Consider the following 12,427-nt stretch of genomic DNA (forward strand, 5'->3'; position numbering starts at 1 on the left):
CTTTAATAGAAGAGGCTGAAATGTTTGAAGTCAGCAGGCCGCGTCACGGAGCTTTGCGGGCCTCATGAGCTTTGCAATGGCTCTTTGAGACCTGGAATGCACTAGATGGTGTTTCATTACAGCTGGAGTCTCATCATTGTCCAGAGGATCCACACAGGCGGCGACGACACCATCGCTAGACATTTTTCAGGTTCAGGGAACCCCTAATATGTAATAGTGGGGAAAAAAGGAAACTAACCTCCCTTTTTTTTTTGCATTATGTATGCAAGCAGCCGGAATCCAAAGGAGCATTCTATTTGGACTCATGCGCATATTGAAGGTGGTTTGTTTCTTCAAGTGTGGGTTATGGGAAGCATTCGTAAAAATCACATTCTATGCGAGGGCTGATTGTCAACACATACATGTCATGTTTACTCTATTCTAAGCATGGCCTTTTTTTTTTTTAAGATTGCGATTCCAGAAGAGGGGGGGGTCTTTACGTTTTTCTCGGGGACATCCTGATGAGACGGGCGCAAGAAATAGCGTTGTGATTTGCAAACAGACTTGGCAAACTGCTTGGGTAAATGCGATTACAGTTTTCTCCAAATTCATGCTGTGGCAGCCCTCTTCATTCAGTCTTATCCACCTTCCGTTAAGGCTCTGAAACAGCTATCCCTGTGAAATCTGCTGAGCTCCACCGAATGGCTGCCGGTTCCAGGTCCACTTGACAAGACACAGATAGATTTATCGGGGTCGCTCTTGGCCAGATTTCGGCGTTCTCTGCCGACAGCTGTCGTGTAACTTCAGAACGCAGGAGCGCAGGCTGCATATTGTGCCGCTGTGGCACCATAGCTCCACAGATGTCGTGCCACCTTGGGACTCTGACGGCTCCAACTTGACAACTGAGTGAGCTAGCGTGCTGGCAGCTTTCACTATGCACTCTTCGTTCCAAAAAAGGGGGTGTTCAGATTCGCTCGCAAAATGTTTTTCCCAAATTTTTTCTTTTTTGCAAAGTTAAGAAGGGGGTGTTTAGATTAGCGAAAATATGGTGCATAGTTTTACGATGTAGAAAAAAGAGTGTAGCCACTCATGGGGCCTTGTGGCTCTGGGAAGTACATTGCTGCCTCCGTATAATTTTTTTTTTTCGCCACTTTTCCAGTTTTTGTCACTGCAAAGAATCGCCGACTGGCCTTGCTCGCTGTTCTGTTCAGGAATGCAGTGGCTTTCAGGGAGAGCAGCGGTGTGACCTGCCATTGTGCATTGTTCCAGCTTGATCATGTCAAACCATTGCAGCATTTGATGCAACGCTTTGAGCATTCATTCTCTTTTGGGAATGGGGGCACAGCGTCATTGTAACTTCCGCTTTTTAATTGCGCATTCGTCAGATCCTTTATTAATATTATTATTGGCTGTTTTTTTCTTGCTTTCACTCATTGGCTTCACTCATCGGTTACAACCATCTTGGCTTGGCCTTTGAGTGCAAGTTCTCTGCTATTGTAAATTTTAATTTAAAAAATTGGGCTATGTTAAAACATTTGAGGGCAGCTGCTATTGCCTTTTCTTGACCGGCTTCTTTCTGTCATCTTCTGCTTTTCTTTTTGCTTCTCCTTTACCACCCTAATTGGCTGGGAGCAATGCACTTTCATCACACAACTGCTCGTTGGGAGCTCCTGGCAACGGCTCTCGCTACAAAAGCGGGGATAAAACTGGACACCAGTGGGCGGCTGATGTGGTTATCTACTCTGAATATTTGCTTTCTAACTGACTTCGGCATGAGGGGTTGACTTTGGTGTTGATGAGAGGGTTGATGAAGTGGTGGGGTGGCTGTTGCAGACAATGCCTGCGCCGTGTCCTCTTCAGGGAGCAGAATAGTCCTTCGGCCGTCGGCCCTCTCCTTCCAGGCTGAGAAGCTCAAGCAGTCATCTTCCGGTGAGTGGATTAATGCTGAGGGATTTAAGAATAACTTGCTTCAGCAGAATGGGAGAATGTGCGCCCTTTCTGTGTCGGCCTGCAGTGTGCTATGCTTGACCAAGTGTGGTGGAATTGTGTTTGCAAATTTTTTGAGGTATGTGTGGCTTGGAAGATGCTCATGGAATAAACTGTGCAACACAAACATCGAAGTTTTATCGCAATTATGGGAGCATGCTGGCACGCTGCATTATGAGTATTTTAACCTAGGCCAACCCCAAAGCAAACGCTAGTAGCCATTTTGCCAGCTTGCATTTAGTGTGCACAGCAAGCGGCTGTCATGAAAGCAGCGCAGAAGTGCACGGGCAGCATAACATTGCCCACCCCGCATATGCTCCCTCCTTTGAGCTGTGTCTCCCCAGCGGCAATAAAAAAAAGTGTGATCATATGACAGCGGTGAGGTGCATTTATCCGTGCCAGTCCATCTAATCACCTTCTTCAGACCAAGATGGCACCTTTCACGTCAGCTGTTCTTGAAAATGATGGCTGTTTCAGGTCTTAGTTGAACTGAAAAACCAAACTTTCAGTCAAAAAATGAGCTGCACAAAATTACAAGCATAGCACACTAATATGTGCACAGAGTGGGATGAGGGCGGGGGGAGGGGGTCTGAAATACTCGTCTCAGTATGTACACATTCCTATGACAGTTCCTGTGACGATACTAAAACGCAATATTTCAAACTTCATATTCACTATAAATAAGGTAATCGTTGCCTATGTTATTGAGGAACTTAAATAATATAGTAGACTTTAACATGGGAAGTTCAGATTCAGGTAGTTCAGCCAACCTGGGATTTAGGAAACCAAAAGTCTCGTTCTCCAGAAAGCTTCCGAGTTACTGTTTTATTGTTTCAAAGTGCTCCTGATTGGAATTTTAATTGCTCCAGACTGTTAATTTGGCAGTCTTCTGCATCAACTGAATTTCATTACCACGAAAATTACTCCAAATTGCATCTTGCTTGTAGCGTCGCTGCTAATGCCTTTCGCCGAGCGTCATTGACACGATGTTAAAACCAGCTGCTACCCCCCCCTCTCTTCTACCCAACAGATACGACGGCACCAGAATCCAAAGAGGGAGCAGCTGCATCCAGTAGAGAACAACAGCAGCAACAGCCGGCATCGTCGAAAGACCCTCGTGAGGTGTCCTCCACATGTGAATCCAGCCCTGTCACAAATGGCACCCGGGCGTCAGGCAGCAGGGAGTCTGGAACAGAGGACGAAAACAATGGGGGCAGCACTACTGGCCCCACAACGAGCTCCTCGGCCAGTGGTGGTTTTGGCTTGGCTCTGGGCGACCTGCGCAATGGCACATCCGAACACCTGGCACCCCTGCTTGGCCCGACAACCGAGGATGCGTGAGTGTGCTTTGATTGCCTTGGCAGTATTGAGCACATCAGATGCCATCGTCCGCGTAGAATGTCGCAGCTTCAACCTCCTGCGTGGCTCAACCTGATGTTTAATTAAGTAATAAGCTAAATAATAATAATGTCTACTATTATTGCCACTATTATTAAAATTAATTTCTAAATTAATTAAAAAGCCTGATGTTTTAAAAGTTGGCGTGGTTGTATTTTATTTGATACTTTGTGCTTTCTATTGATTTCATCCGGTGTGGCCACCTCCGCTGCTGGCTTTGAAGCAGGAACCAAAGTAGCACGAAAGCTTGAGCATAGTATGTTTCCCAGGACAGTACAGGCCACCGAGGGATGGGAGGGAGCAAGCGCATGCAGCACTCTCCCTCTTCATTTGCAGGGAACAAACAGCTTTATGTCTACGTTGTCATGTGGCTGTATACGGTTTTAATCAGCTGTGCTTCTTGTTCTGCCATGCCACTACTCCGGCCTGTTTTAAAATGCAGTCAAGCTCGCTCATAAAGGCTGCAGTTAAACAAACGCTCGGTTATTGTGGATGAAGTTGCTGCTACTCTCAAAATATGCATTATGTCAGTGGCACTGCATGCCAAATACTACAGTGAACAGCTGCATTCAAACAACTCGGAGCAAACGCGCATGTGCCTTAGACTCGGTTACACTAAGAATTTGCACTTCCCACAGTTTTTTCATCTCCACGTTACGTGACCAGCTATCATTCCTCCACTCCTCCGGCCCTCTACCTTTGTGACCAAAAAAGGCATAAAGAGAAAAAAGAAACTGAGCGCACACCGGAACAGCTGAAGGCAGGCTTACCACATACTGACGAGCACGTCAGTGCTGTCATATGCTATGGCTTGCCCATCCAACCAATCATGTGGCACGCACTGATTCCCGAATCAGCGTTCCACATTGGGCACCACTGCACATTTGTCACTTTCCCGGTGCAAATGGTTTCCACTTGTCTCGTCGCTGTGTCTTTTCAATGTTGAGAAGAATAGAAGGCTGCAGGAATGCTTGATCGCACGATTTTCAAAAGCTACAAATCGAACTACTGCGATGCCGAACTATCATCATCATCATCATCAGCCTGATTATACCCACTGCAGGGCGAAGGCCTCTCCCATATTTCTCCACTTAACCCGGTTCTGTGCTAGCTGCATCCACTTGACCCCTGCGAACTTCTTAATCTCATCCGCCCACCTAACTTTCTATGCCGAACTATGTGGTATGTTTATCTTTGACTTCAAGAAGAAAGGCTGTCGATGTGGCAACAAAGAAACCTATGCTTAAATAGACATGCAAAAGAAGAAAAAAATCAAGGAACTGCGACTTGGTAAAGAAATACGGCGTGTCAGTATCTACCGTTCTTGCAGTAGTCAAAGGCGAGGACAAGGATTAGCTGCGAGTGCAAATGCTGACCCAGTGACAAGAAAGCACCTTTGGAAAGCAACCTGTGCAAAGCAATACACTGTTTTAAGTGGTTGTTGATGCTTGGTCCTGAAACCTTCTCACTAGTGCTTTCCACGGCAAGAGACTTTGCTTGCCTCTTGGACTTCCTTGATTTCAGCCTGGTCAGTGGATAGTACCGGTTTAAAGCTTGGCATACAACTGCCGTCGACAAAAGAGCCATAGTGGACACCGTGGACGTTGGCACATTGCTTCCCAAGAACTCCGATAATAGCAAGCTGCACTCAGTGAGACCTGTAATTGCCAATAAAACTGCACGCTGCCGTCTTCTTCATCACGCCTTCTAATGGGGGCTTTGGTTTTGAAAGCCTTTTTTTATTTGGAAACATTTTTTGAATCTTAGAATACTAGCTTAGAACAAAAGGGGGGGGGGGGGTGCTTCTTACATCTTCCAGCACAGCAGTTACGATTTACAGGTGCTAGTGGCAGGCTTTCCTTCAGTTACGCCCTAATGGCTGTGGGTGGGAACAGACTGATCCATTGGGATGCCGGGTAGGAAAGGTTAATTAAAGTGGACTGGCCCTAAAACGAGCCCACTATGCTGATCGCTCGCCACCTGCTGTGCAGATGCAAAGTTGCTGTGACTTGCGTACCCTTTCCTTTGCTGTTGTGGCATATCTACATAGATTGTGTTGCTGGTCAGTAATGACAGGGACATGTGACAATGTAGGAAGAACAGAGAACCTGTTCTGCTTGTTTTTATTGACGCCTTTCCCACCCGTATCGCAGTTACTTTCGGCCTTAAAAGAGGTATTCATGCATATGCTTGAGCATGCTTTACGGTACAAAAGTAAATGTGTGCTGATACAATACAAGTGTAAATCTAGTTCAAACAATGCAGCTGACATCGATAATAAGCCATTTCTTGCATACCGAGCTCGCAGTTTATGTACATGACCATTCTGGCCATACCACATACAGTCAAACCCGAATATAATGAACTCGGATAGAGCGAATTATGTTTTATATCGAGCACTCGAATTTCCACTAGCATTATGCACATAAAATGTATTTTTTATAACGAACTACACATCGGATATAGCGAACTCAGCGTGCGCGATCGGTCGCCAAACGCCCGCCAACGGGCAGGCCTTTGTGCCGGCTCCGAGTTCTCTCCGGGCAGCCCACGCTGCCGGGCCGCAATACTTCTAGCGCATGCCGTTGTCAGATGGGAGGGGGATTGGCGACGGCTCCGTTCCCCAAGGTCTCACACAGCGCATACGTCATCACGCGCCCGCTAGGGTGCTTCTGCTGCTTCTGCGCCGATGCCACACTTCCGTAAAACGCAGGAGGGGCTCTCTACAGCAGCTTCCACGAGGGACCCTCCTGTACGCATCTCTTTTCGGCGCTCCTATTCGGCAGCTGCCTACCATGTGATCAAAGACGTTCGAGCAGCTCCGGACCTATTGCGCTTCGAGAAAGAAGCAACACCGGCCAGAACTGTTTTCAAGTTTGGGCGAAGGGAAGGCAGCCTCCGAACAACGAACGCGTCAGTGGCGTACTTTCCCGCATCCTCGGAGCTTTCTTTGTTCGCGTTTGCAAGTCGTGCTGCTGCTATCCTCACGATTCCGGACGTGCCTACGTTGCTGCTGGCTTGCATTCCGGCGCTACATACTGCAAGATGACGACGAAGCAGCGGCGTACCCTACCGCTTTCCGGCAAGCTGGAGATAATTCACCGCGTTGGCTGCGGCGAAAAACTGTTCTGCGCACCACTGCGGCGTCACTCTCAAGAACATCGAGCTTTGTTTCCTGCCACCGAACGCAACAGCGGTTTTGCAGCCCCTCGATCAGGGGATCATCCGCGCTTTCAAGCTGGGCTACAGGAAACGCGTCGTTGAGCGGCTGTTGGTGAAATTGCGGGTTAACGACGAGCTCAAGATTAATTTGCTGGCCGCAATAGAAATGATTAACCGTGCCTGGCAAGACGTGACGCAATCCACAATCCGCAACTGCTTCCACCATGCTGGACTATGTCGAGAGGATGCAGAAGCTGCTAGTGAAGCGCGCACTGTGCAAGATGACAGCGATGTTGCCACGCTGTGGGAAGAACTCGCTGATGTTCCGGACGCTGTGCCCGAAGAAGTTGCCCTGGAGGGTTTTCTCACTGTTGACGACAACGTAGCCGTGACAGCGAGCCCGTTGGACTCGGAAATTGTTGCCGACATGCTGGCATCTGGTGCGAACGAGGAGACCGAGGAGCCGCCGCCGGAGGACGATCGCCCTCGCCCGACGTTGCACGAAGCCCTCGCTGCTACCGATCTGCTGCGCCGATACTGCTCCGGAATACAGGGAAGCGGACTGGAGTTTGTGGAAATGATGTCGCGTGTGGAAAGTGCGATTCTCGCTGATGGAGTTAAATGCAGTGTTCAGGCGAAGATCACTGCCTACTGCAAATAAGTGAGCATTTACCTGCAATAAATTTCTTTTGTAGATTCATGGTGAGCGGCACGGTTTTTCTTTAGTTAGTGCGTTTGCTGCGCTGTCTGGACATCGTGTATAACGAATTTGGTACTGAAGTTCGTTATAAACGGGTTTGATTATAGCGAAATACTTTATATAGCGAACAAATTGTGTTGAATTACGCAGTTCGTTATAACCGGGTTTGACTGTACACACAACACGTGCACTGTCATAGCGTGCATATCCATTGCGTGCAATAAAGACATGCACAGTCTATCTGAACATCGTAGTTAACTGCAAAATTGTTGAGCATTTATGTAAACACACCATGACCAATGAGTGTCACCATACTATCATAGCACCTATAGAATTCATCTCGCACACTGTTGCATAATAGACACCCACAATGCACCTCTTCTTCTGCAGTTCGTGCACAGTGAGTGATTCACTCCCGTGCATCCACCGAATTGTGCGCGCCCTGCAGTTCTCCTAATGGCACTCGGGCGATCGCTCTTTGTGCATGAGCCCTGTCAGCCTTGGGCAGCTCCTAGCCGCACATCTGTGTGATGTGGCAAACATGGCAGTGAGATCAGCGTTGTTAGCCTTTGGTCAGATGGCGTCCATTTTTCAGACAGCACTGCTGTGTTGCAGCAAAAGCCGTGTTCTGAGTAACATTTGCCAAGTGATGAAACTAATCCATCTGTGCAAAGGCTCCTTCAGTTTTCACTCTCACCTTCCTTTCTTCCCTTGTGGAGTGGTTCAGGTGTCCACCGAGAAGAACATGTACAGTCAAACCTCGATATAACGAACACGCTATAACGAATTATTGAATATATCGAACTCTTCCGAAATATTTTTGTCAAACACATGTATTTTTAACTTCCCATAGCGAAGGCGGTTCGGCATAAAACGGATATTACGAACTTCGTGACGCAGGAGGCAGGCTTCATTGCACTACATGTGTGTTGTGTGGCGCAGAAAATATTCAGGACTACCTCGCAGGCGCTGACAGCGCCACAGATGCCACGACGGCATTGGGAGTTGACAGGCAAAGAAATCTATGGCCTCCGAGATCACCTCCGCGCGCCTGTTTGTGCGCACGGAGGTGATCTCGGAGGCCACGAGAAATCGTTTGCATCTCACAATTGTTGACAACACCGCTTCAGCTGCGGCGGCAGCGGCGTGATCGAATGTTGCTTTTGCCTTTTTGGTTTTTGCATCTTTCGCGTTTTTTGGTTTTAGTGTTAGCAGCGGCGTCGCGGCGGGGCCGTCGTAGCGTTCGGCGGAGGCTGCGTCAGTCGTCGTGTCGAGTGTGGTGCGCGGGTGTGCATAGTGCTGTGATGGTAGTGAACGTGAAAAAAAGAGCAGCACTGGCATTAAAGACCAAGCTCGAGATAAAATCAGGGCCTTCAAGGCAGTTTACAAGAGGAGACTGACACTCTTCTCGTGAAGCAGGACTTGAAGATCGACTTGCTGGGAGCATTAAAGCGGCATGGGACAGTGTGAAAGGCGAAACGATTGCCAACTGCTTTCGGCATGCAGGTTTTGTTCCAGCAGAGGCCTGTGCATCAAATGACGATGGGGACGATCCCGACGAAGTAGAAGCAGAGCTCCGCGAGCTCGATGAGCCTGGAACGATTTTTCGCGTTCTGTTGGTGACATGCCATCAACAATGACTGTAGAGGACTTTGTAGACGGCGACGACATCGCGGCGACCACGGCTGTACTGACGGATGCCGAAATCGCTGTGGAAGTTTCTGAACATCCCGCAGACGAAGCTCAGGCTGACCCTGCAGACGATGAGAACATTCCGACTTCACAAGAAGCGCTTGCTGCATTGTATTTACTGTGCCGCCACTGCAGTGCTATTGAGAGCAGTGAGTTTGCCCTTGTTGAGTGCTTGCAAACTGTGGAACAGGGCGTGATACGAAACGCGATCAACACAAAAAAGCAGGCCGCGTTAACGCAGTTCTTTGCGTGTAAATAAATGGACGTGACCCAAGTTGGCACTCTCCGAGTTGCTGTGCCTTCTCTGATTGATTTTTGCTGCTCTTGCATGTATTTTCTATGAAATTTTATATTATGAATTATGGATAGAGCAAACTTTTTCCAATTTTTTAACTGTTCATTATAACGAGGTTTCACCGTACTAAATATAAATACTGCGTTTTTCCTTTCCTATAAATCAATATATATTTGAAAACATACCTTATGAGCGAGGTTCTTGATAAAAGTTGAAGGATAACTTATCTTTTACTAAAAATGTCTTCTTTTACTGTACTTTACAAAAGAAAGTCCGCTTAACACTTTCCTGTCTGTGCCTATTACCATCGATAGCCATCGATAGCCTGCTATCTGTGGTTTCAGGATTCAAATTTTTCCGCTTTTGAAGCGCTCCTTGACAAGTGGTGTCATCCAGTGGGAATTAGAGGAACCCTTCTTTCAGTTTTGCTTTTGGTTGTATTTTTCCACCGTGCCGCGCCCGTCCAGATGGTCTCCGGAGCCAGGCGATCGACACTCCTTGTTTACATCATTGCATCGACGTCGCGTGCTCCTGCTGTGTGGAAACAGTAGTTGTTGTTGTTGTTGTGGCTGTAGGAAGAAGGAAAAGAAAATGCACGGGCCTACTACTGGCTCTTGCTGAGCCACCTCCGCTGCCTCGTGCGTGCGGACAGAAGAGAGAAAGTAGAGAAGAAAGAAAAAGAAGAGGGAGAGAAAGACGCGCTCCGCAACAGCCGTCGTTCACCACCTAAGCGGTGGCGGGTGCAATGACGGCCTACAACAGATAAAATTCAGCGGCTGGCTAGCCCCCGCCGCAAGCGGCGTTGACCTACCGTCCCAGCCCCATGGGGTCAGGAACAGCCACCCTTCCTGTGGAAACAGTGCAATTCCGCGGAAGTTGATGCATTGGAGAGCTTGTTTTTGGATACGAACAGCAGCAGTGATGACTCAGAAGACGAATTCAGCTCTTCAGACTTTAGCACTGACAGCGAAACTACATCAAACCGACCCGGAACGTCGACTGCCATACCTCGATAAGTTTTGTTTTTGCTTTCGCTCCCGAAAAGCTACGCTTTTGCTGCGCACTGATCGGAAGAGATCACTGTTCTGAAGATCGCAACTGTTATCTGCAACGTGATAATGTCTTTTGGGCAGCATTACTTTTCACCATCAGTTCAAGGAGTAGTGTTCTCAAGTGTTTGCCGCTAGAGAACAGCCAGGGGCGACCTCAGTGTAGTCGACCTCGACTACTGCTTTCTTTCTTAACTCAGCCAATACTGTACACAAGCTAGAATTTGCTGCAGTGTTGCATTGGTCCCTGTTGTAAAAAAGATATATTTTGAAAATTTGTTACTTTTTATTTGTGTCAAGAAAATTTGATGCTTTTGTGTGTTTTTTTTTTTGCTGAGTTTTGTTTTCATCATTTACTCAATAAAAATGTTGATTTTCACCAATACCAGTGTGAAGAGGAATTTCTCCTCAACAATTTGATACTAGACGCTCCTGTACTAAGCAAGTTTTGTTAGAGAGAAAAAAAAAATTAATGACACCACCCAAAAACCACCCCTTTTCCCGCAGATAGGAAAGTGTTAATGGGAGACGTAGGACAGCCAACCGAGTAAGAAATATCGTACGTCCTATTCCCAATTGTTTGTTACTTCCATATGTCTTGCAGCTGAGAAGTGTGGTAAGTTTAGCCATGTTTATAATCTCAGCTATTGAAGGATTCCGCCCCAGAAGTGGGCAGATGCTACTGCTTGCATTGTGTCCATGACAGTTCGGCGCTTCCATTTTTGCAATTTATTGTTGTGCGCGCTGTAGTTAATTTCAGTGTTTCTTTCAATGCAGCAATCACTCATCGCCACATGCTGCACCAGCACCACCAGATGGATTCGTCTTTGGCGAGAACCTTCAGGAGCGGGCAGCGGTAAGAGTCTGCATGATTCAGCCACCAGACTCCTTTTGTAAGGCTCATTGAGGGGGGACAGGGCTCTCGATGGGCCGAAAATTGCGAGAAAAAATGCGGCTTATGACATTTCGGAAATCTACAACTCATCTCCTCCATACTTGACTTATTCACTCCGTGGACCATTAATTGATCCTTATAAGGTGCAAACAAGCTGAAGAAATCCCATCTCTGTTCATTTTTTCTCGTTTCGTCTAAACAAGTTTTTGAGGGTTTGCTAGTTTACAAGAAGGATATTTTTGCTTCTAGAGCAGATAAAGAAATTATTTTGTTTCAGCATGCTCCTGAGTGAATAAAGTATGCTATGGTGGTGGGGAGAACTTTTTTATTTTCCTCTCAGTAATTTTTTCGTGCACTCGAATTTAAATAGCTCATAAATAACTTTTCCCTATATCTGGCTGTATACACGCGTGTAATGGGCGCACTTTTTTTTCCGAGATTGGGGTGAAAATCGGGGGGTGTATCGATTACATGAGAAAAAAGACAGCGAAAAAAATTATTTGCGGTGGTACCTGCCTTTATTATTGTCGGAAAACTCCTCGTCCTCCTCCGCTAAACTCGTCGGGATTTCAGGCTCAACCCGTGTCCAAAACATCACTCCTCGTCGTCCTCCTCCGAACTCATCGAGACTTCAGGCTCGTCCTTGTCCCAGATGAGGTCATCCTCCGTACCGTCCGTCCAGCCTGTTTGATATCCCTGTCACCTGAAACTTTTTTCCACAGTCTCGAACGAAACCGTGGCCCATGCTTCGAGTATCCAGTGGCAAACGGCCACAAGCGATGCCCTTTTCAGTCGGCCGGTTGGAGCTCACGAGCGCAGAACAAATCAGGGCAGCGATGCGTTCCGATTGCGAGATCGCACGTGATATGCTTCGGGCGATCGAGGAAATGGCTGTAAAACGGAGGAGCGAACAGACTTGAATTGGATTGGATTGGATTTGCTGGCCTCACCCTTTGTAACGGGCGGGCATCGCTGCAGCTAGGAGCGCCCCCTTTGTGACGGAGGTGGTGGCCGCTGCCCCCATGCTCGACTTTTTTTCCTCAAATATTTTGTTCTTAATTCTTATTGGCAATTCTACTTCTCACCTTACGCTTCATTTTGGCTTTCACTTGATTTTTGGGCCCCACCTGGAGGCAGTAACCACAAAACGTTCCGTATTTCTTGCACCGCACAGTAGACGGCACTGCCCAACTTCCTGAAACTCATGGTGCGGCTTTTACTCGGGAAATTTTTTTAAAGTCTGTTTTCCCAATTTTCTTTCTAAAGTTCGG

At 47.4% G+C, this 12,427-nt stretch overlaps 1 protein-coding gene across 1 annotated transcript in view; it reads left to right on the forward strand.

The window, feature by feature from the left end:
- RanBP3 (ran-binding protein 3) overlaps window positions 1-12,427 on the forward strand; it is a 50,133-nt gene that overhangs the window by 18,204 nt on the left and 19,502 nt on the right. Inside the window, exons 5-7 of the mRNA XM_084576152.1 lie at window positions 1,813-1,908; window positions 2,996-3,302; window positions 11,039-11,117. Of these exons, the coding sequence (XP_084432278.1) occupies window positions 1,813-1,908; window positions 2,996-3,302; window positions 11,039-11,117 (482 nt within the window). The remainder of the gene's footprint in view (window positions 1-1,812; window positions 1,909-2,995; window positions 3,303-11,038; window positions 11,118-12,427) is intronic.

This window comes from Amblyomma maculatum, chromosome 8, assembly GCF_055883805.1.
Source record: "Amblyomma maculatum isolate TAMU_Amacu chromosome 8, ASM5588380v1, whole genome shotgun sequence".
Classification (NCBI taxonomy): Eukaryota; Metazoa; Arthropoda; class Arachnida; order Ixodida; family Ixodidae; genus Amblyomma; species Amblyomma maculatum.